Here is a 26,127-nt window from a genome sequence, read left to right as displayed (position 1 = left end):
AGCACTGGAACAGGTTACCTAGAGATGTGGTGAAATCTCCATTCCTGGTGGTTTTTAAGGCCCGGCTCAACAAAGCCCTGGCTGGGATGATCTAGTTGGGGATGGTCCTGCTTTGAGCAGGGGGTTGGACTAGATGCCTTCCTGAGGTCCCTTCCAGCCCTCATTTTCTATGATTCTATCATAATTTTGGCAGAGTATTAGAGGACAATTTATGAGGTTTGCATAGTACTATTTGGTTTTCCTAAACGAAAAATAATCATCTCCATTAAAGAATATTGAGCAAATAGGCCCTGCACACATAAGTATCATCTAACAATCCACAGAATCTCCGAGCAATGCAATAGTCCCCAAAGGAGTCTGTTCAGCTAGTGGGTCAAAAATAATCATTTTTAAGAAGCCCTTAAATACTGACTTTCATAGGCAAACTTAGTCATTTAAAGCAAGGCTATTATATCAGATATATAGAGTGCATTTTAATGAGTCTCTAGTTAAGTGTTCACACACTGGGCAATAACAGTCCCAAATAAATGACTGTAAATCATCTTGAATCTAGTCTTAAAATGTGTGGGGAAAGTCTTTTTTTTTATTATTATTATTATTATTATTTGTATGCTCCTCTGTCCATTGGGCGGCAGATGTACTGTTTATGCAGAAACCCTTCACTAAATGATGTGTATGAAGCAACCCTGTTTACTTATTAATTACACAGCCCATTACCTTTTAATGACATGGAAGTTAAATATTTGACCATAGTTGATTCCATTGGACATGATACTAGAACATCTAGTTCTAACAGTAGGTAGAAACTGTGGTTTATAGTTCAGTATTTAAACAGGATTTGGGGCTATGTCTGAAAAAGGACTTTGGTACTGAAAGGCTCAGAGTTTCAGTGCCTGAGCCCTAGGTCACAAACTACAGCCTTGAGTTAATTCTTTGTACATGTCAGCGAGAAAGTGCAATACAATTGGCATGGTGATCAAGGAGACACCAGCATCAGTAGGATCAACAGAAAGCCTAGAGCTAGCAAAGGAAACCCCAAGGACTAGGGTGTATCTTCATTTCTTCCTGTCTGGAACAAAGTTTTCTCAAAGAGAGTTAAAAGGAGAGGCCTCTTCTTATATATTATCCACAGCCCCAAATCCTGTCCTGAAGATAGGCACCTGTTTCAAACAACAGATCTGGGGTCACCATCTTAAAACACAGCTGACAGCTGTTGTTCTGCCCCTTTCACCCAATAGCCCAGTATATAAAGCATACACTCAACCTGTGGGAGACGCATTTAGTTCCTATTTTTTCCCAAGAGGATGCAAACTCCACCTCCCACCTTCTGAGATTTCCTAACTCCCCAAATGATGGTGTTGATAGTGGATATTTTCCAGTCCTTCTGTTAAAGCTGTTGCCCTGGATAGAAAGGACTAAGAATCTACAATAAGCATGACTCCATAGCTAAATGGTGGAAAGAGTGAGTCCTGAGCTCTACTTTCTGTTCCAAAGAATATATATCTTCCATTCATAAGGTCTAGTTACACTTTGTACTTACTTAATATGCTATAAAAGTGGTAAAATGTACATTTTTAGCTTTGAGAATTTAATGTACAAGAATAGATGTCCTTGCATCTATGCACTGGAATATTTTAGTGGAATTTCAACAGGCACTGTCATCATCATGCCATCGTCTTTTCAGAAGGTTGATATTGGAAGACCAAACCATTTCTTCATATTTAATCTATTGATAGTTCATTATCACATTATATACTTAGGTCGTTGTACATGCTGTTTTCGGCTGCCTTCTCTCCTGTATGAGCCAGTTCTATCCACCTTTTCAAAGCAAATATCAAAGTGGTATCTCACATTGCTTTCAAAGTAATAGTAGTTCTTGTGATTTTATTTATCTGTCCTCCCTTTTAGCATCTGTCTGTCATGAGCCACATTATTTTTCTCTCCTCTCAGCCTGTTCGCTGCATCAGCAAGACACGACTGCAGTGTTGATGGAAGAGTATCCCCAAATGAAGCATAATTAAAGTCCAATCAGCCAAACCTAATTTTCTATGTACCAACCACAGTTGTCTTAGGGACTGATTGATTATGTAGAACTTGAGCAAGATAATTTAATAGTATTAATAACACCACAGCAATCCAATTAGGTTCTAGAATAGTCTGGTCCTGAATTTTCACTCTGAAATTTGTATTATGTTCTTTAATGCCGTTTGTCCGGCTTAAATGTCATGACACCATGCAAAACTGGACATGATAGGAAATTACTGCAGTGCTGATGGTAATTTTTTTTTAAAAAGCAAAACCCGGGCAAGGTAATTTGACTGGTAGCCACTGCTTTTTTATCAGTCTGGGAATTAGTGGGATGCATAGGCCAAAGTGTTTGGAGTTGGCAGAAACTTCAGGATAAATGCTGTCCAAATGACACACATGCCATTTGGTATGTCTCCTCCATGTATTAACCTTTCCATTTTGAAAGAAATGTATCCATTTTAGCCAGCACATTTATCTTTGAGTCATAAATAATAGATAAATTGGCTGTCGATAAGCAGGGATAAACAAACAGAAAGGGCTGGAATAACTTTTCTCCAAACCTTGCATGTACAAGGGGCATATGCTGTTCCACTGCAAACAGTGGTGTGAAGAGGATTTGTGTCTGAATTCCTTGATTTGTTTCTCAGGTCTGTAGTACCTTGAGCACATTGCTTAAAGCTCGTTGCTGCAACACTGCTGAGTAGTCTGGCTCTAAGCCAGAGGGGATCTTAATCTTAAGGAGGGTGTAGATTAGCATGCTACTTAAGTGTTTTTCCGTACTAGTACCAGAGTGCTTATCATGATGCGTGGTGAACCTGTTAAGTTCAGATTCATCAAGATTAAAGCACATGAGTAATTCTGTTGAAGTCAACACTTACGTACCTTGCTGAATTTCTGCATGAATCTCCCCGTGTGCCTCCGTTTCTCTGTGCATATATTGTTTTCCTACTTTCTATTTAACATATTACATGAGTAGATTAATAAATGTGTAGATATTGCTTCAAGCTCTTTATAAATTTTTAGGGAAGTGCAAAGTACAACAGGCCACAATTTGCCATTTTCATCAGACTCTTCCAGCACAAGTCTAGCAAAGGCGAGAATGCAGCCTTAGATAATTATTTATCACTCTCCTCATGACATTACAATTTCCCAGCCTAGCTGAGGCACAGAATTGTTTGACATTAAATGCAAACAAATACATTTTATCTAAGTTTTCCCATCCTCTGAGTAAATAAAAGGTCCAAAATCAATTTCACTGTTTTGAGGAGAAATTCATTTTGGCTCTTTATCTGAACTGGTTCATGCATCCATATTCAGTAATGGCACAGTTTTCCATGCATACAGTTTGAATTGTAAAACAGTGAACAATCTCTGAACTTAGCTCGCTGTGTGTAATGAGAGCAGCTCACTTGGACAGGGAATCTTTCACCTGCCACCTTTATTTTTGGTCTGTATCACACTGCGAATGTGAATCCCACTGTGATCGGACCTCTAATAATGGGCATTTCGGTACTTGGCACATGAGGCATGGCTGCAGACACAGCTCAGTCTATGGCTCTCTCTTCCTAACTACAACTGATGTGTGTTGTGTAGATCAAAAAAGGCACATTCTTAAGTTGCAGTGCAATGGTCAGTAAAAGCCAGGCTCTGTGACCTGATGTCATTATGATAGAGTGCATTCTTCATTACAGAACATGTTCTAATTCATCAAAGATGCCAACTTTCATTTTTTCATCTGTATTTCACCAAAGTTCACCACACTCAGGGGCATGCTGTCTTATGCCAGAAGAGCATGAAACACTTGGGGGGGTTTACAGATCATTGTTTTCTTAGGTCCATTTTTATTGTCCCAATTACTAGCCAGACAAGCTGTAAATCGGTCCTTTAACTAAGCAGAATTTTATTTTATTTATGTGTCCAGGAGTTGGCAAAGGTGCAGATTATATGTGTGACCAAAAGAACACAAGTTTTCTCAAACTGGAATGTGCAGCTTGTGAATTGTGCCACCGATATATACTCTGAACTTTCCCAACGTACTTAACCATTTCATCCACTTCCTCACATGTTGCTGGTACTGCTTATTTAACTATCACATCTGGGGTGTCATAAGTAACAGCTAGTGAAGTTTATGCCTACCAGTGTCCATTCTAATTATCATGAAGTTCTTCCTCAGATTTTGTTCAGTCATTCTTCAGGAGAATAACTTGCTGCATGTTTATGGGGGTCTTGACTCAAGGCTTCATGATTTGACATGCACACTGTAATCACCCTGTCTGAGAATTCTCTCACTTCTAAAATAACTGTGATAAAGAGAGTAAATGAAACATTGTTATTTCTGTATTCAAGGGACTGACAGAATTGTCCAAGTACAGATGTTTTGTAAAACAGTTGGAATTCTGCAGCCCACATGTACATACCAGCGTATCCTTATAGCAACTGCCTTGTGATAAGTGTGGTTTGGTGTTATAATGTGAATATTCAGCACCACATAAAATCTGCAAGTGCTGTCCCTCTGTTCCATCTCTAAAATCATGTCTTCAATGATCATGACATTAGGACCCGGCAGAACAGACTTTTTGTCTCCTCGACTGTTTTCATTCCTACCCTATTGTATGGATGTGAAACTTGGATGTCATATCAGAAATGTGAAAACTTTGCAACGTTACCATCAGCGAGGTCTTTGGAAAACGGAAGAATGAACACCGTTTTGGCTCAAGAAGCACCACCAGCATTGAAGCCATGTTTGTACAGCACCAGCTCTACTGGACAGGGAATTAAGGATGTCTGCCAACCACCTCCCAAAATAGGTACTATATTCCCAACTCGCCAATCATCACCGCTCTATAGGTGGACAAAAGTAGATATTCAAAGACATGTTGAAGGCAAATCTGAAGAAATGCAATATTATCAGTACCTAGAAGACTCGAGCACTGAATCGTCCCTGGTGGCACCGTGATATTTGAGAAAGCTCATTTCACAATGAAGTGGAAGAGATGAGATGAACAAAAGGAAAGAGCTGTGACCCAACATTACTAGGATCTATCCCTTTCTCCTGGAACGATTTGCCACATCGGCAGTCGAACATGTGGATCTTGGATCAACTTCCTCAGTCGTCTGCGGACCCACTGATGACTTCCCTGTGTATTGGAAGACTGTCATCCTGGTATTGAGGAACTGCTGCTGTTGCTGTCACCAGTGGTGTTGTAACAAGGCTAAATGCTAATGAGGTTTGATGCAGTGAGGAGTTTAGTAGTCATGAATTACTTAGAGGTTTGCTGGAACATCTTGGTCTGAAATTCTAGCCAGGAAAATTGTGATGATAGGCCATCTTCTCCCAAATGTTTTGAATCCATTAGATTTGAGATGAACCTCAGCAAGGTATTACTGTATTTTAGAGTATATTTTTAATATTATTTTTAGTGGTGTTTGCTGTCTCTTTGCAGTTGATTCTTTGGTTTCTGTTTGCATCAAATATAATGATCACAACAGTAACCACTTGACAACAAGTTACACATGGGGATAATTTTACGCACTTACCTGCCCTCTCTGGAGCCCACTCTGCCAAGTTGCAAATACTGGATCAGCCCAAAATTAGTTTTGTCTTGGTCTCCACTGCGGCAGTGGTAGTTTGGGATGATTAGGCATAATTTTCTTAAAAAAACAAGTAGAAAGGGGAACTGCAAGTTCTCCACCTAGATCCATTAGATGAAATGCTTATGAATGTTGGCAAGGCACCTTTCCATACTCTTGACATTGCTATTAACCTTTGGTCTTTGTGAGAAGCCTTTATGGATTAGCATTACAGGGGAATAATAACAACTCAATCTAGTATTTAGCTAAAACCTCAACTCCCAGCACTCGGGAATTTTACAGGAAGTTCAGCTTCTCATTCTTATATCCAGAAATGAGGTTCATCACTCTGCCTTTTCTTGCATGGGCTGAATTGAAATCTTGAAACCAAATACTCAGAAACTTTGGGTAAGGTATAGTTTGAATTCAATATTCTGATCTAAAATTTACAGCACTGTAATAAACTGTGTATTGAAGTCTATACTAATCATGTAGCTTTTTTATAATGGAAAATCTATTTTAATACCTCGAACTGGAACTATTTTAGTCCTGGTACAGATGACTATTAACTACTATTAGGAGAATCATATACCATAGAGAATAAATTACTACCATGGTGGAAAAATCCATTACTCTGTCAATACCTTAGAGTACCATAAAGCTATGCAATAGATTTCAGACAAAAAAGTCTCTTCATAGAATAAAAGTTCCCTACACAGGCAACATGTTGCCATTTACTTGTGAAAAAGGCTCCGATCTTACATCTTGGAGAAGCCAGTAAAGGCAGTGAAACTGCCACACCCAAATTCTCACTATTCCTCTGCAGCAAGCAGATATGCAAAACTCAGGATCCTAGTGTTCATCTCATCCTCCTTCAGTGCTAATCGACGTAAAAGATCATTATCTAGTATGAACAATTACTCTTGTAGCCCAGGTTTCAGAGGTATAGAGAATTACACAGAGAGAGAGAAAAGTTTAAAAAGCACGAGTTCAGTTTGCAAAATCAATCAGTGAAAAGTTAGCAAATGCCAGAATTAAGGATTCATCTCCAACCTTAAGTAAGCTCCCTCATCCATGAATGAGGCAGGAGCCCTTTGAATGAAATGACACACAATAATTAAAGATTGTATCACACTATATACATGCAAGAGGCTAAATCAAGGTTACACAGGCAACTATATATATTTTTTTCATTTACTAACTTTTAACTGTCTGGTCTTGCAAACTAAGAAATGTGTTGAATATAGCATATGTTGCAGACTGTATCATATGCAGTATTTATTATTATACATGTCATGTAAATACATAACTATATCCAACTATGCTGCCACGTACCAGTTTTTAGCTAAGGTTTACCTGTCATCTTGGAATTTATTATACATGGGTAAATATTACTTCTTTTCATTAGGTAAACCAAACGACGTACAGATTCTTGTCCTGTGAGCAAGTAACTAATCAGTAGCAGAGCTGGTAATAAAACCCCTTTTTCTTCTCTAGTTACTGGCTCCCATTCTTTAAAAAATACTGATTTTGGCCACATACTGGCAAATTGTTGCTGATATCTCCCTCTCACAGGTAACAATACAGCATTAGTCTAACCTGCTGTTGATTTGAAGGTGATCTATGGTATAATTAAACACAGATCCTTCATTTTTTACTCAGGCAACACTCCAGTTGAAATCAGTGGGAGTATTACTTGATTAAAGAGTTCAGTATTGGGCCCATAGCATACTGTCATTTTCTCTGTATGATGCTGCAATCCTATGTTTAACTATCTTTCAGATTATATTCTACAGTCTTGCCTCAATTAAACCAGCTAGTGCATTCAGAGCTCTTTAATAAAAAGAAAAGATTTCAGATAATTCAGGTATTAGACAAGTATGTGTTGGGTGAGTTTACAGCAGGAAGCAAAGCAAAGAACTTCATGAGGGGCCTAGGGGCATACTTCCCTCTGAACTTATTTTTCTTTCTTGAGGGGAAAAAATGATTGCATTACAATGAACAGCTGACAGAAAATGCCAGCTCCTTTTATTAATTTTAAATGAATGCATTGGATTCTAAAATTAAGCCCAGCAGGTACAAGTGCTGAGTACAGCTCTTCCACTTCGGAGCTTCATGTTGTTTTCTGCATGTTTCTGTTTCATTGGGAAATCATTACGGAGCATTCAGGTTTTGCCTACATTTTTCATGGTGGGTGGAGAGAAAGTGGGGTTTATTAGGATGGATTGTATTTGGATAGACCATCTTGGAAGGTGCTGCAAAGGCAATGCTGTCCCTCCAGCAAAGCTATGTAAGCCTGGGAACATTGCTGTTGATTTTACTGAGAGATTTTTGTCCTCTGTGTTTAGGTAAATTCTTTCTGCGCTGGGGACCAAAACTTTGATATTCTACAGAGCAGTGCAGTGGGGACCACGTGCATGCTTCATCCATCACCTTTCAGGGACCTTCTCTTGCGATATGCAGATATTGGATGCTCCATACTTAACTGTTGGCTTCTGTTAAGATTACCACCAGATTTATCAAATACAGCCAACTGTGACAGTCTGATTGGACATCTTGTGAATGGTAATTGGGTGTCATTTTTACCCAGAGTTAGCTTACAAAAACCAAATCCCATTACCTTTCTCACAATTTGGAAGCCAAAAGAAAACCTTAGGCTTTTCCTCAGTGCTCTCTGTATTCCAGTGGAAGTGCCACTGTCAATCACATCATCTCTCTTGGGATATGTGGCAGAATGATGGATAAAGGAAAAGATATCAAGGAATTTGTCAGTTGTATAGGATGTGCATTCAGTAGAGTTATTTTTTTTTCTTGTATCATCCCATCAAAATTGTAGCTGGTTTTAGTGAAAATTATATATTTTTGCATCATATGAACATTTTCAACAGGTTTTTTTGGAAGGAAAGAAACTCAACAGTTAAGCCATTCAAACAGTCTTAACTGTGTCCTGCTCTTCTCATGGAAGAGAAAAAAAATTGTTAAAAAACCCCCTCTGTCTCTGAAAAATGGTTAATACAATCTTTAGCCACAAAAACTGAAAATCATAATCATAATGTAATAGTTTTATATCAGTGAAGAGCTGAATTCATGTTGTTTGGATGCCTTAAGTTGGCATCTCTGGACCATGGACAGATATATTATTATTGCTGTTATTATCATCATCATCATCATCATCATCATCATCATGTTGATGGGGGGCTAATCACAAAAGTCCTGTAATGTATGTTTTTTACCCTTAAGAACCTGACATATAGCCTCACGCTTAACTCCATTTTAACATAGTTTTTGTTTAGAAAATAGTACATGTGCTGCATCATTTCAGTTTAAATTTGCATTAAATATCACTCTGTTTTAGTAATTTGAAAGACTGAAAACATCACAGTAAATTAACCAGGATGTGTAGGAGGGATACTAGAATGCCAAGGCCTGCTTTCCACCCACTTCCATTCTTGAAAATCAGATGCAAACTTATAGTCAGGCTTACTAGCATTTAAGTAATTAATCTTCAGTTTTACTGTGTATTGATGCAAATTTATGATAATAAGCATTTTCTCAGAAATTGTAGATGAAGCACTTTTCTGACAGCCATAGCATGCTAAAAAATGTCCTAGTTCAGACGTAGACTGAAAAGTTCTCTCAATTTTATCAAGGGCATTAATAGAAGTGCTCAGTGCATTTAACCTGCTTTTGGTGCTGTTACACTAGGTAAGATTGGTGATCAGGGTAACAACTATTCAAGCAGAGAAAGAAAGAAAAAAATAGTTACTTTAAAAGTTGGCCAATAATTCATTAGTATGAAAGCAACAGCAGCACAGTGAAGGAAGGTGCTGTGGAGAGAAACGTGTTGTTTATAGTTGAAGAGTTGAAGATTTAATCACAACTGAACATGTTAATGAAAGTAAATGTACCTGCTAATGTAGTTTCTATGAAAATGTTTGTTTCAGGGTCCAGACATGGTGCCAACTGTCTTTAAAAATAGATTGCAAGAATTAGCTACAGATATTTTGTTTCTACTTTAGACTTTACAACTATATTCATTGAAATATGATGGAAAATTCAAGTGTAGAAGCAAGAGAAAAAAAATGGTTTGATGCACTTAAGTGTCTATCAAAGAAGTAGCCAGGGTACTGGAGGTAAGAATGCAGAAACAGGAATTCACATTGGCCATTCTCAACGACTCTTGAGCAGTTATTCCCTGGCTTCTGTTCACTTACATCCTTGCCTGAAGAGTCGATATAAACAAACTAGTTTGTAGAGAGCTATAATAACAAAATGCAACAACTGGATGTCAAATGAAGTCACAGAACTTCTTCCTTCGTGCTTGGATGGCTTTGTAAACTTTATGATGCCATTTCAGAATTTGCCCTTCTGTCTACACAACCACTGCATCTTCTACTTCAGAGAAGCCCAGAAAACTGAGGAAGCAGATGGATCAGCTGTCCTACATGCCTGATTAAAATCTGACCTCCATCTACTGAGGACCCTGGAAAAATTCCCACTACCTCTATATACCACCTGGATACCATTGGCCAACAGACTGGAGACCAAAAATAACTGGAGAAACTCATGACATTTCTATCATTGTGAGGCCTGTGTCCATATTTACCTACAATTTGCAACTAAATGTTTTGAAAACAACTTGCGCTTTGAGATAATGATGTAATAGCACTGAGTTAAGAAGGACCTAGAGGAGGTTCAAGAACTGAACGTTGGGTCTTTTCTCATAACCTTGTTGTCCTCACTTATGCCTGTGCACAGTGATTTCGAAATGCCACCATTATGACCATGCTGACTCCACACTCCTACCCATGTATGAGGGGCAACTGAAGATGAAAGTCAGTAGAGAACCGGGTGGAAGAATTTTGTTGTATGTTTGCACGTAACTGAGCACATTAGGTTCTGGGCTTAGTTCTTAATCTTGGAAATCCATTAGAGTATACTTTTCATATGTGGCCCAGAATGAAGAATTCAAAGCATCAGGCCTTTACTAAAAGAAGTTGGGCACAATGGCTAAGTACAGACAGTCAGAAAGCCCAAGGCTGAATTGATTCACTCTTTGCAGGTTAGTCTAAGCTGCAGAGATTGAACCAATAAGCAAATGAACAGACGTTCACTTTTGATTCAGAAAATGCAGCCACATGTCTGCAGGGGCTCAAGCCAGAAGCCAGGGGGCACTAGAGCATGGCGCTCTGGCACGTAGCCAGCATAGGCTGTGTATTTGCTTCCTCTTCCTGCTGCCTCCAAGGTCTCTGGGATTTGCAGCCCAGAATCACAGAAGCAGGACTCTGGAGGGTTACTCATAACTTCCTCTTCCTGCTTCCAGGTGCCTCTGGGATTTGTAGTCCACAGTTATAGCCAGCACTAAGCAAGCATGGCAGGGCAGGGCAGCTTCGTATTTGGGGAAAGGTATTTAACCCCCCTCCCTGGCTCCAAAGCCCAGGAGGGGTTTGTCTGGGGGGGGGGCAGTGAGCCAGCCAGTGAGGCCAGTGACCCAGCCCTCCCTGCTCCAGTTAGGAGCAGAGGGCTGGCACCAGCCCTGGTCTCTGGAGCAGACAGCAGAGCCCAGCCCAGGGCTGCAAAATGCTGGGATGTTGGGGGACTTGAACCAGAAAGGCATCTGGGACAGTTTGACCTAAATCAGTTAATTCTGATACTGCATTCAACCAGGTTTATCTCAAACCAGTTTAAAACTGATTTATGTGCACTGAACTTGTATTCTGTTACAGGTTTAAACCAGTCTCTGATCACTTGAACTTGTTTATGTATAACTTCTGTCCTTAGCCTATGAGAATTTTGGCAGGTTTTCTTGATGTCTTTTCTTCGCAGGTGCTGGCAATGAGAGAAATAAGTGTTTTCGGACAGATGGTCCAAGCACTGGTGAGCTTCCTGTTAAACTTCAGTTTGAGTTGTGATTTGCTTGTCATACTCCCTCTCTTTTACATACATATCACTATCAGGTTCAGTTGGCAGTCACTGTAACAGGCAGCAGAATTAATACAGACAACAGGAGGAACCACTATGAATACACATAGAGACGCATGACATCTATTTAAAAAAATGGGATGAAGGGAATAGATCATTGCTCATGCAAATGAAGGGACTAAACAGATCTATCTACTGTCCTTCCAAGTTCCTCTGTTTGGAGCTGACTTTTATGCTAGAAAATGCATCATCCCTTGAATCAGTGGAATATAAATCACAAATACAGTGCCAGCCATCTGAGTTTAATAGACATGAAAATTAAAGGCCGTGGCCCATTTGTGCTCATGGGCAGAAATGGGAAGCAGGTCAAGGAGGAAACAAAATCTGGGAGATAGGAAAAGCAAATCAGGATGATTTTGAAGTAGCAATGTTTTCAGTCAGCAAGGGTAGCCATGTTGGCTGTCAGAGAAATCCTGCTACTACATTAACATTTCTCAAGAAGTCAAGGAAAATAAATGCCCCTTCAGAATCACATTCAAAATAGAAAAAGGTACAGTGAAAGAAAATCTGTAGTAGGCAACTGCAGAATTCATGATCAGATTTCTAATGGTATAATCAATATTCTGTTCGAATAAATAATGGTGCCTGGAGCTCTACTGGTGCCCACTGGAACTCTCTAAACCATTTTATCCTAACACAGAAATGTTTTTACAGGAACCAGTGATCAGTTTATGTACTCTATCTCATTTCTATTGCATGAGAAGCATTAGCTAATGTGTTGTACTGGCTACTGTGAATAGTATTTTGAAGGCTATTTTGAAAGCAGCTGGATATAGACTTCTGAGTTGAAATTAAAAATAGCAGGAAAATAGACCAAGGCATCTACATCTGTATCTTTCCCTCACTCCATTTTGCCTGGGTTTATAAGCCTGTGTGTACATTAAGTAAGATTAGGGGTAGGGCCCTCGTTACATAAGTGTAAATGCGTATCGACTGTGTAGATGTTAGTGAAGTTATTCCTGGCTCACTGATTTAGCAGAGAGCACAGAATGAGCATGATAAGCCATCCTTCATCAATCCTACTTAATACTAAGATTCTAATAAGAGGAAAGAATGAGATGAATTCTCCTGTATTTTCAAGCCAGTATCAGGGTGGTTTGGGTTGGAGTTAACCCTTGCCATTGGTTTTGGTTCACAGATATGATGGGTGGATACAGCCATATCAAATGCAGGCTCCTCAATGGGAAGGTCTATTTTTCCATTGGCACAACACAATTTTGTTATTTCCCTTTGTGGGGGATATATTGTGGAATTAATCCAGATTGCTGATAATCCTGACCCAGTGAGAACTCTGGGTGTCTATGCGAGTGGGGAGAGAACAGGCTTCATCTTCCATACCTATCCCAGTCCCTTGCCTGTCAGCTCTGCAAGCTGCTGTACAGGGAAGCCCCTATCAGGTGCTGTGGGCCTCAGAGGGGTCATGGGGGAAGCAACCTAGTGTTTCATAGAGCATAAAGGCTGTTTATTCACAGTCTTTCAGTAAGTGTGCAAAACAAAGAGGAGGCTTCTTGCTTGTTGGCAAATTCCAGGACTGTGGAGAGAGAGTCAGGTTGAGCTCCAAGCATGTCTGTCTGAAGTGTGCTCTGGCTGGCAGGTATACCATCATCTGACAGTCTTGACAGTCACCAGTTCCAACCCTGTGGTCTGACCCCTTAAAGGCTTGTGGGCCTGAGGTCGTTGAGCCCTGCTGAATTATTACATCCAGCTGCTAAGGTGGGTTAATTCATTGCAAACCAGGGCAGAAAGAGTGGTGGGTTGGAGACGGGCTCTTGCAATAGGCCCTGTAGCAGGGAGTTAGAGGAGGAGTTACTGCAAGTGGCGTCACACATTCACTTGCAACAGTTGCTAAGTTTTGGAACATTGGCGATGCATAGGGGGTGCATGTGCTCCCACGTGCACCCCCTGAGATTTGCCGTGCACCCCCTGGAAATGCCAGCCACGAAACCAGAAGTGCTGGCAGATGTGCACTTCTGGTTCTGCCTCTGGTGATTACAAGCTTAGCGATCAGCCACTGGAGGGACCCCCCCTTCCCTCCTCCACCCCGTCAGTGATCGGCCACTGTGGGACTCCCCTCCCCTCCCCCCATTGGTAATGTGGTGCCCCTCCCCAGACTCAGGAGGCACTAGTCACCCATGTTTTGGAATATACTGACCTCTTAAAGTTAGTATGTGTTGCAGAGGCAGGCAATTATTTTGGGCAGAGGGCCACTTACTGAGTTTCAGCAAGCCATCAAGGGCCGCATGACAGGCAGCCCAGGGCAGATTAACATTAATTTTCTAAATTTTTTCGGGGCCCTGCAGGCTGGATAGAAGGGCCTGGCAGCCTGCATCCAGCCCCCGGGCTGCATTTTGCCCACCCCTGTGTTAGGGGGATAATCCTTGCCTGAAAGGGAACAACTTTGCAATGCTAGGAGAGCACTTAACAAATGCTAAACTGCTTGAACTTGCAGTCACTGGAGTTTTAAGTGCATTTAATGCATACTAAGTGTAATGTGAGAAACTTTGTTCTCTTCTGAGAAAAAAAATGTGCCTGGAAAAGAAACTGAGTGCAGTGGTGTTAAGTCAGGAAAGCTACCTGGAGTGACAAGAAACCAAAGGTCTAGCATGAATCCAGGGTAGGTAGGTAGTGCTGCAGTCTCAGCCTCTTCTTTTTGTAAACCTCAGCAACCTCCTTGTTCATTAGAACAGAGCAGGCAAGCAGAACAGAATAAGAGCACAGGGAATGACTCTTTATTCATGACTGGAGCACCAAAAAGAGCCTGCTTCTATGAATAATTGCTTGAATCATCCACCTGGGTAACTTGCAGCATTATCTGTACTACAGTATACCTGGGAGTCTAACATACCTGTAAGGGCTTAGAAGAAGTTGCTGTTTGTACTGTACTTTTAACAATAACTAGCAAGAATAATTATGTCTAACTGTTCCTGCTCTGGTGCCAGATGGATGTTAATCAAGAGGATATTCTCAGAAATACGACTTTTTGAAAAAAACCCAGAATGTATGTGTGTGTGTGTGTGTATTATATACATAATTAATATATAATGTATTAAAGGAATGCACAATTAGAGAGTACCATGTGTAGTAAAAGACATGCCAATTCATAATCAACTTCACTCAGATTCCGCTGCACTCACTTATTTGCAGTTAACTCAGATGTTGCACCCACACACGTTTCCTTCGTGCACAACTGAACTCAAATCTCACTTTTTGTCCACTCCATTCCACTATAATTGTTGCTGGGAGCAGAACTGAAACAGTTGGAGATGAGAGTGCTCGACCCCTTTTAGAATATAGCTCTTAAATGTTAAGAGATACCAAAGTTTCTGATCCTGCAACAAGGATGACACAAACAGATCTTTACAGCCATAAAAATTCTTGTTAAAGTCATTGCATCTCTGCAGAGCCCTCTGTCCATCCAGTTCAGGATCAGAATAAAACATAGGCCTTCAGTCATGCCAGAGAAATCAGAAATGGGTGGATACCTTCAGCTTAGAATCATGGATTTTTTAAATACAGTCTGTCTCTTGCCACGGTCAAAATGAAGTACTTTAAAAAGTCATCTGAAGTTATATTCTTACAATTTCTCAGTGTTATTCTTCTCGCCTCCCTTGAGAGTTTTTTAAGTTTGAACTGTTACAATCAAGTAATTCATTACCTATAATCAAAATGCTCCCAGGTTTCTACTTCCCTCACTTCATCAGCCTCCATTTGGTTTTCACGGCATCTCAATCAATGCCATGCAGACTGTAAAATGAAGATAAAATAATAATACAAAGCAAATCCCTTTTGTTGCAATGCATAGGGAAATGTTTGGAGCAGATTTACATCTTTATCCAGAGTTTGATTTATCTTTGTTGTCATCTATTTACTGAAAGGGTTTGTGGTTTATATTTTGCAGTAGGTTGTATTGACTGTGTGTTATTGACATATACTTAGCTTAAAACTATTATCATTTTAAAGCCCTGGATTTAGAAACTAATTACAAGACATTAATAGCTAAGCCCTAGGAGTTAAGTTGTGCAAATATTGCTATCTGTGAAGTTGTATATACAAAACCTGTTTGAACTGTTGACTTGGTATCTGGAATCTGAAAGCAGTCTGCAAGGTGGTAATAAATCTGAGGACAATCCTCAACAATTGTTTATTTTAATATGTCTGTGAAAATCATGGTATAGTTGTTATTAAAGTCATAACCATGAAGTGATGGTTTTTTCCAGCAGAGTACATTAATTATTGCTAATGTAATTATTTCTGTACTGATTTTTATTTTAATCAAACATTGCATGAAATCATTTAGTTCAGAACAAGCAGCATATTATAGAAATGCTCATGTTGGTGAGGGGAGAAAAAAGAAGCAATGTTTAAGTTATACACATATATTAAGTTAGTTTATTTGCTAAAATGGACAATTATTCCAGGCCCTGTGAGCAGGAATAAGCATTTCTTGTGAATGTTTATTCCACAGAAAGCATAATTAGGATTTGTATTAGCAACAGATTAAATAGTTTTGAACTCTGTGCAGCTTGGGGTTGTGCAGAAGTTCAAAGAGAATGGGACTAAGAATTAGAGATAACTGGGAACTGAAATGGAGTCTACTGTGCTGTGGAAAAAAACAGTTCATGAAGAAGTATGGGCTTATGGACAAAGCAATGAAGAGATCTGAGTTCAGTTCCCAGCTCAGAGATTTCCTGTGTGACCTTGTACAAACCATTTAATCTCTCTTGCTTCTGTTTTGCACCCTCACCAAAAACTATCTGAGTGCATGCTTGATCACCTTAACTAATCTCAATTGTTGTTGTCCCACTTGAGCAGAGAGGCAATCTCATAAGCAGCAAGGGTCCAAACCAATTTACAGCCTTATTTATTAAAATTAGCATCTTGAATTGCACCCAGAAAATGAAATGACAGCTAATACACAGTGCAGGTATAATAGGCTTCCTACAAGAAGCTCCACTAAGCAGAATCTGCTGCATTATGTACTAGCTGAGGTTTGCCTGCAAAGAATTTTAGAATGCCTCCCTTTACCTGTCATTGTCCCCTTACTAAGATTTTGTTGGGGGATTGAAGCATAAGCAGATAGGAAAGTATCTTGACAGATAAGCTTGAAAATCTGAATTGCAGTGTGTATGCAATTGCTCCTTCAGAAACATGCATACAGTGGAGTACCAATTTTTGCATGTGCCATCATGATCTTGCACAAAACCTAGGCATGATGTTTTGGAGATCAGGTTTATATATACATATTGCAGCTGAATTAAGAGTAAGGCACTATCTCCTAGTCGTAGTGCCCTCTCCAGGAGCTTGTACAAACTGTGACAAGACTCCTACTGGCAGGAGTCTATACGTGCTAATTAATGCATCTGTATTTTCTGTGCTGAAAGTTCATGTGCATTAAACTGTGCCTGGGCACATATCTGAGCGTATGTCCATTGGGAGTAAATTTGTTCTCGACAGAAACAGTTCAGTCCAGGGCTGCTCCAGCCAGGACAGTTCTCCCTGCCTCATGGGAATCATGACAGGTTTCCATGTGGCTGGCAAGCAGTGTCCTTCCAAGCGCAGACAACTCTCCCCACTCCCTGTGGCCCCCTGCTGCTTAGGCTGACCAGGAGCAATTTGCTCCCAATCCGTGTCTACATGCGCGCTTCAGTGCATTAGTTTAATGCACCGATTTCTAGTCCCTATATCTATGGGTACTAGAAAATGGCACATTAGACTAATCTACTGTCTAGTAACTGCTGTGCACATGTGGACAGTGACACTTTACTGTACATTAGATTAGTCTAATGTGCAGTAAAGCATCTCATGTTCAGATGGAGAGTTTTAACTCCATCAAGGAAAGAGAACCAGGTGGTTTGTTAGTGTTGCCTTACTGTTCACTTTTTGGTAGGAAGGAAACCATCTTGAGCTGGAGTCTTCTTAATAATAAAAACAATGACATAAATTACTCCATTTCTAATGCTGACTGATTCAGAAAAGAGCCTGCTTTACTGAACCATGCTTGTCATTACTCTGAACACCTCTGGGACATATATGGGAGGCAAATAGAATTCTACTTCTGTGTTCCTTGGGAATTAGTCTTAAGTAGCAAATTAAACTATGAACCTGCAGTAGTAGACAAACAGTGTAATTGCTGTGCAGCAAGCACAGGGTCCTCACCCTCCTAAAAACGTGCATCTTCATATGGACCCTAAAACCCTTTTTTCAGAAAAGCGGTTTAAGCATAAAATGAGTATTACCATAAAATGCACCAGCAAATGCATGTTGAACTAAATATGTGGAGATTTACAACACCATGAGTTGGAGAGAGTCATGAGAGGAAGTATCTTCTCAGCAACAGTAGATACTTTCTCATCTCTTTTTCTCTTGCAATTTCCATCCCCTCCCCCCCTCCCCCCCCAATCTTACTTTGATCGCTTTTAACTTTTTTCTTTCTAGTATTGCAATGTGGTTGAGAGACGCTGAGATATAAAATGGATTAATTCCCCTGTCTGGTTAATGTGGGTGTCATATATCTGACCACAGGTTTTTTCTGACACTTGGATCTGCTTAGCTATATGCTTGACATATAATAGCATCAATACACTAGATATGTGAAATTTGGTAGGAGTAATAATTAGTCCCACAAAACACAAAGAATAGACTCTACCTACACAATTCAGCTATTTCTCCACTAATCTGAGGATGTGAGGAAACAGGATTTTGGTTTGACCCATGGTAAAGATGAGGGCCAACTGCAAAGTCCAAGGCACAAAAATCCATGGTTTAAATATAGTGGCAGAACTGCATATCAAACCAATACTTTTTATGTATAATATATGTCCTAAATATATGTCCTGTGATACATTGTTTCTATATTCATTTATATGTCTAAAAAGGAGGCCATGACATGAGAAAGAAATTAGTCTTTTTTAATCATAAGAATGACATGTTTTTGAGCTTCGTGTTATTTATAGAGAAGATTCGCACCTACCTGTATGAAACAAGAAGTAGATAATAAAAACAAAATGCATACCTCTTGTACTAAACACCTCATCCATGAATGGAAGTGCTTTATAATGATGGATATCAATATCCTCAATATAAATATCATTATTCCTGGTGTATTGATGGGGAAATTGAGGCATATGTAGAAGTAACTGGCTCAAGGCCAACGGAAGAGCCAAGAGGAGACCCTGGGTCTCTTTAGCAGCTCTGCCTATTTGGCCACATTCCTTCTCTAGTTTATGGTCTGCATGTTTTTAAAGGAGAGTTTTAGTTATTACTGGTGTCGGCAGTGGCCCAAGTGCCCTTTATAGGGTCTGTCCCTCCAAAATGGTATTTGAGGAACTGGCACCTTTAAGAAAATATTGGCTGCTGAGTGGAGTTTCTGGAGCTTATACTTGACATGGAGCAATCTGCTGCTGTTTTCTGCCAGGTTCTGTTAGATGTTGCTTTTTCTTTCCCATTGCTTAGCTTCCCATAAAGCTGTAGAGTGGATCAGAAAGACACAGCAGTCAACAGTTAGAAGCAAAGTAGTCATCTCTATTTCACAAACGCATTGAAATGAAGCAACAGATTAAATCCTGCAGCCCTTATGCCTGCAAAACTCTACTGAATTTCATGGGAATTTGGCCTGTATCAGGAGTTTTGCATTGAGCTCAAAGGGATTGGCAAGTGATTGAGAGAGATTTTAACAGTGAAATGGGAGGTTAAGATGCTGGTCTGTGCTCTTTCAGCAATATATGAGATAACCTCACTACTATCCAAACTCTGTATTTCTTACGCTGCTTTTGGTATTTGCAATGCCACTAACTGAAGCAGAAGCAGCAGAATGTTGAGCTTCATGTCAGGTAAGTGAAGATGAAAGTGATTTGCAGATGATTTGTGATTTTTAAGCTCATTTGTAAGTTAGAAGAGTTTTCAAATACTATTGACTGTTTAAGAAGTCAACCAATATAGTCTGATTGTTATTAAATTAGAATTTCAGTTCACCTCTTCCGACAAATGTCAGACACGTTTTCAGATGAACTGTTTGAAAAAGGTTGCAGCTTGTCTTAGCTTAATAGCTAACAACTCCTTGGGTTGCTAGCATCAAATTAAATTGTAGTAATCTCAATGTAGTGGCATTGTGTTTTTACTGAAGGATCACATATGGAATTTATGTACTAAAATTATCTTCTATTGGTTTGTCAGAATACTGTGGGCCCTATATTGCAAATCCTTAACTCAGCAAAACTTTTAGTGGATAGGACTCAATTTGCAATGAATAAAAATAGTAGAAGAAATATGCCATAAAAACAACCCATTTTATATGCAACATAAATGCAAACAGTAATTGAATATGAGGTGAGAAATGGAAATTACTGTGGCAACAGAATTGTCTCTTGGATGCAGGATTTCAGAAGCTAAATTGATTCCAGGGAACTACAACAGAGGATTTCCAGGGAAGGAAAGTAAAGCAATGACTATTCTAGGGGAAAATTACCTTTAAAAATACCTTAGATGGGTAGACTGTTGACTAATACTTCATGTTTTTGTTCTGTTTTCTTCAAGAAGTTAAATAAAAATCACTTATATTAAAGACAAAACTCTCTCAGAAATGTTCTTGTCTTCGTAAGGAAAGTGTCTCTGGTTAGAATCAGATCTCTAATCTCTCTGTGCCAGGCTTCTCTGCCAGGTGGCTTATCTGACAGGCAGTTTTTCATTATTAATTTTCTAGCCAGAAGCAACAGAACAGTAGCAAATCTTTATGAGGCCAGTGATATAGAGTTATCATGCTGTATTCCCAGTAGACAAGAAAAAGGGCTTTCCATAATTTTGCCTGATCTTCTGTTTATCTCTTTACACACAGTATCTGCACAAAATGAGATACCTTTAGGCTGTCCCAAATATCAGGCAATGCCATGGAATACTTTTGAGAATATGGAAATTCACTCTTGATAAGCTTATAATGGCAGGGAAGTGTGGTAATGCATTAAGGATTCCACTCTGTGGTTCCTTGAGACATTAGCACACAGAAAATTAGCACAAGTCTCTTCATCACTGCAGCCTGGGTTACAACAGAAATAGTTACTGCATACTTATCTTTCATTTTCTATGTATAAGTGCTGCAACAATGAGGTCAAGGAGGTTCTATGTGCAGCAGGTTGAGCAGAGAAGCTGGAGGTCAGGACTTGAGTACTATTGAGCTATCTGACTCAGTTGTGCAACCTCATGTATGTATTTGTCAAGCTCTCTATGCCTCAGCCTACCAATTTTTAATAGGTGTAATACCAGCAAGCGCATAAGAAGGTGGAAGACAAGGCAAGCCACCTTTCTGTCATTCATCAGCATCCTTTTTATGGATCTTTTTGGTACCAGGTTGTGTGTGTGTGTGTGTCTATGAGGCAGGATGACTGCAACTGATTACTAGAGTTAAAATCCTCTCCTCCTCTTTTTTTTAAACTTTCCACCTGTTTCTTTTTCCTACTATAACACTTTGCTTTTGTCCTCTGTGAAACTTGCACTCCTGCTCATTTTCTCTAGCTTACCTAAAAATAGCTTTGAAATTTGGCTCAAAGACTTTGAGATCATTTATCCAGATAGACCAGATAAATCAGTGGCAGTGTTGGGTTTACAGCTCTGGAGTTCCTGGCTCCTAGTGCCTTGCTCATGCAAAGACACAGCACTGTCTTCTTCTATTTAGATAGATGTTATATTCAGATTAGTTATTAAAGCCAATATCCCTTGGTTTCTTTCAAATATATACTTTTAATTCAGTAGATCATAAAAAAAGAGTTCATGGATTTTTTTTTCTTTCAGTGTAAGTTGTGTGTATTGAAGATAAATGAAGTTTCTAATAGAATGGCAGACCTTAGAAATATCTGTTATTGTGGGATTATTTTTGTAACATTCTCAGCAGTGTCCCTTGATAGCCTAGCAAGAAGATTAAACATTTGCAGTGGTATGTGGCTTTGGTTCTTTTTTTTTTTTAATATATGAAATGGAGTTGAGTCAGGACCTATTCTGAATTAAATTAGGAAAGTGCAGATGAATCGTTCAATTTAAGACATTAATAACAGCAAAAGCTGATTCACAAAACTCATTTTTGATTTGTATTTGTATAGAAAAAGTGGTGGCACTAAAAAATATTTTGAAATTAACTATACAATGGTATCCATAAAGCTATTATCCTTTTTTTTCCTGTGACCTGTACATCCAGCCCAACAGATCAGTCTTTATAAACACTGGCTTTCTTTTTTAGCCAATGAAAATTAACACAGATGATGGGATTGACCTTCATTTATGCTGGGCAACTGAGATCAGAATTTGGCTATCAGTGCATCCCCATAAGTGCACGCGTGCTGTCTGCAGCACCACAGACTGCATGTGGCACACGTTGCAGGCGTTCGCTGCACTGCTAATGTGTGGTGCAGCATGATTTTTTGACACAGGGAGATCCTGGTCAAAACTCCACTGCTGAAACAAGTGGCTTGGCGCATGCAGCAGCAGTGTGCACTTCCAGAAATGGAGTCTGGCCAGCCAGAGCTATGCTCTGGCTGCTGGCTAGACTCCAAGCACATGGATCACCACCACTGCTACTTTGGGAAGCCCCCAGCACCCCAGGTAAGGCTGCTGGGGTCAGCCTGGGTGCTGGTCCCAGCCTCCCTTACTGCATCCAGGGCCATTTGGCCCATGCTGGAGTGCATTTGCAGGGGTGTGCCCAAGGAAAAATAGCAGCAGTACAAATATGTGCCACTGCTATGTGTCCTGTGGAGGATGCACGTGCACGCTCATGGGAATGTGCCCATAGAGTCCTGTTAGGAATGGTAGGTCCCTACCAAGCAGTTTTTCTGGTCCAAGTTTGAAATACTTTGAAGGGGTCTCAAACTCTAATCCTTTGTAATGCACTGAGCTAGGTATTTGGGAGAATGCAAAGCTCTAGAAAGACCAAGGGAGAATGACATTCATTTAAGATAATGTAATAATTGTCCAGAAGTTGACATGGTGCTACATGTATATAAAATAAAATGTGCTCCTTTAACAAATGTTTGCTTAATTATTATCTAGTGTTTTATCACTGACAAATGCTTCTTATGGATTTCATAAAGTTTGATTCTTCTATGGCTCACATTGTTTAAGGTCTTGCCACATTCTCACTAGTTCTAGTACTGCTTTTCCCTTTGGAGTGCATAACTTTTTTCTCATTTAAAAAGTTATCATTGCTGCAAGCAGCTCAGTAAAATGAAAGCCTCAGGTGTTCTTATCTCAGTAGGAAATCTGAGTTCTGGGTGTACGTTAAAAATTCAGAATGCTATTTGTGGCTGCTGCCTTGCCTTTAACATTACCTCATCACCTACTAATCCATGAAAAAAGAGTTCTCCATGAAAAAAAAATAAAAAGCATTTTTTCTATTGATATCTTTTTAATGTACCTCTTTTTCTTCGGCTATGCTTATTGCAGAGAGTCCATTTGGGTTGGAATTTGCTAAAAACAATATAATGGTAATGACAATATCAAGAGTAGAGTTTTATGAGAAAATGTTGACATCTGCACTTCCCAGGAAAACAGAGTAACCCACCTGTGTCTGTGTTTTGTTGTTCCTTTTTTTAAATACGTGCACCCATTATTATTCCTTGATTTTTAGCACTGCCTTAAAGTAAAAATCCAAATAACCAGCCTCTGTCTGTTTCACATTTTTCATCCTGTAGATTGAGGAAATGCAGTGGGGTAAAGGCATACGTGAGATCCCATCCTCAGTCTGCAGTCAGCCTTGCAAACCAGGATTTAGAAAGAAGATGGTTAAAGGAATGCCATGCTGTTGGCACTGCGAGCTCTGTGATGGGTACCAGTACCAGGCTGATGAGGTGACTTGTCTTCTCTGCTCTTATAATGAGCGGCCTAACGAGAACCGCACTGGATGCCGTCCTATACCCATTGTGAAATTGGAATGGCATTCTCCATGGGCTGTCATACCAGTCTTCTTGGCTATGCTTGGAATTATCGCCACCATTTTTGTAATGGCGACCTTCATTAGATATAATGACACTCCTATCGTCCGAGCTTCTGGAAGGGAACTCAGCTATGTCCTGTTGACGGGAATATTTCTTTGTTATATAATTACTTTCCTGATGATTGCCAAGCCAGACGTTGCGGTATGCTCCTTCCGGCGTATCTTCCTGGGCTTGGGGATGTGCATCAGTTACGCGGCTCTTTTAACTAAAACAAACCGTATCTACCGTATATTTGAGCAGGGCAAAAAGTCAGTGACAGCACCTAGGCTTATAAGCCCAACATCACAATTGGCAATCACTTCAAGTTTAATATCTGTTCAGCTTCTAGGGGTCTTCATTTGGTTTGCAGTTGACCCACCCAACATCATCATAGATTATGATGAGCAGAAGACTATGAACCCTGACCAGGCAAGAGGAGTTCTCAAATGTGACATTACGGATCTACAAATCATTTGCTCCTTGGGGTATAGCATTCTCCTAATGGTTACATGTACTGTGTATGCCATCAAGACTCGGGGTGTCCCAGAGAATTTTAATGAAGCAAAACCCATTGGATTCACTATGTACACTACTTGTATAGTATGGCTTGCCTTCATTCCAATATTTTTTGGCACTGCCCAGTCAGCTGAAAAGGTAGGTGAAAATGAACGATTGTGAAGCTGATATAGCCAAGTCATTGCCATTATGAATGATGACTAAAGTTCACTTTTAAGCAAACTTAAAAATGTGCCAGCTGATTAAAATATATTACTGATAGATGCATTATATATGAGAATACTTTTTTCCAGTTAGTTGGTGGGACCATTCATTTAATGATTAATGGGAATCATTGTAATCATTAGTTTCATTGTTGCATCTATTTCAACTGTCCTTTTTTCAGTATGATGAATGTGAGTTAGCTGTCACATTACCCAAAGAGATGGCTCTTAACTAAATCATCCTAATCAAGAAATTAAACTAGGCATCTGTCAAAAAATACAGCCATTCTTATAAATGCCTGCACTTCTGAAGTGTAACACTGGAGGTGGTGATCATTGTCAGCTGAACACGCTATATCAGAGTAGCATTCTAAAGCTAAATTAACCTGTTATAATAAGGCTTGGTTTGTTTAAATCTAGATTGGGTATTTGCTCACTGTACTGCAGTCACTTCTGTGCAAGCTGTGCAGTGTAGCCATGTCCTTGGTTCTCTAGAAGCAAATTCCCTGCCAGCATGAGAGAGTTACATTTAAGGCAATGGATATTATTCAGGTACAGATTTGGCAGTATTTGACCCATTCATTTTTTTTTTTTTTTTGTAGAATAAGTGTAAAAACAATGGGGTTTCATCTCTTTGTAGGGTTATCATAGAAAGCCAGTCAGAAAAGCTTCCCTAACGTCTATGAAATCTATGAAATCTTTTGACTTTACTAAGCATTAGGTAAGTTCTATACTAAATCGGGTCCTTTTTTGGGCAACTGACTTGCATTCCACATATATTGTCCCAGACAAACAAAGAAAAAATAAAGAAAAAAAATCATCTTAGGAAAAGATAGCACTAAATTAAAAATAAAGACATACATGCAAACAAGCATAAGTCCTGGGCACAAATTAGAGTTAACACACAGCTCTTTGAAAGGCTAGGGCTATCATACACACTCTTGTGTGAGAGAGGCAATTGCCAGTTGAATCCCTCACATAACAGAGAAGGCAGTACTCAGAATATAGACCTCTACCTCTTGTATCAAAGGAGATCTCCCTTTTTTACCTGGCAGTAATAGGCCAGCCTTGGGTAGCCTTATTGTAACAGGCATTTTGTGTATGGGTATGTTCATGCAGCAAGTGGTTGCAAGGTATGGTATCAGGCTAGCTTAATCTAGCGAGCACAAACAACAGTAGTGATGATGGGGCGGCATGCTGTTTAGTGGTGCATACTAGTAATGTACTCTCACGACTAGTATGCACTAGTCATGAGAGTACAAACCCTCTAGGGACTTTATATACATATTCCTAGTTATTAGCACATACTAAAGCCCTTGCTGTTTTTTGTTGCCTGTATTATTGGAACAAGACGGAACGTATTTGCTAGCACATATTACAGTTAAACTTTGCCAGTACAACATAGATGCATCCTGTGTGAGATAGCCTATAGAAGGCAATAAGGTCAGACGTACACATTTATTCCCAAAGCCAAAGCATGTTTGTTGTTTCTTGTCCTGCCAAAATCCTGTAGCCATTCATGGTGATTGGGTCATAGCAAGTAACACGTGTGGGACTTGCCAAACTCAAAAGATGCACTGTAGCTTTACTTTCTTCACCTGAGAACTCAAGACCTGTACAAAGAGTCATCTTTACAGTAATTCTTTGTATGATTAGAGGGGACCTACTTGAAGTTTCATGATTTACCAAGAAATCCATCCCCCAAAAGTTAATAAAAATAAAATGCTGGCTCTCTAGTGGAAGCCAGCAGTCCTCACTGCCACTGCAGCCTCGTAGCCCACCCCGGAGGGGAAGGTACCAGATGTCAAGGCAGAATGAAGGGCAACAGCCAAGATGGCTGCTGCCTCATCGTGTCTCTGCCAATCAGTGGTAAGGGG

General features: G+C 39.7%; 1 protein-coding gene across 3 annotated transcripts in view; it reads left to right on the top strand.

The window, feature by feature from the left end:
• GRM7 (glutamate metabotropic receptor 7) overlaps positions 1-26,127 on the top strand; it is a 679,515-nt gene that overhangs the window by 496,889 nt on the left and 156,499 nt on the right. For all 3 annotated transcript variants that reach the window (XM_019504702.1, XM_019504701.1, XM_019504700.1), the window contains exon 8: positions 23,250-24,185. In XM_019504702.1, coding sequence (XP_019360247.1) covers positions 23,250-24,185 — 936 coding nt within the window. The remainder of the gene's footprint in view (positions 1-23,249; positions 24,186-26,127) is intronic.

The sequence above is a fragment of the Gavialis gangeticus genome, unplaced genomic scaffold (assembly GCF_001723915.1).
Source record: "Gavialis gangeticus isolate Ggan-Ray unplaced genomic scaffold, GavGan_comp1, whole genome shotgun sequence".
NCBI lineage: Eukaryota > Metazoa > Chordata > Crocodylia > Gavialidae > Gavialis > Gavialis gangeticus.
This window is presented reverse-complemented; position numbering and strand designations above follow the sequence as displayed.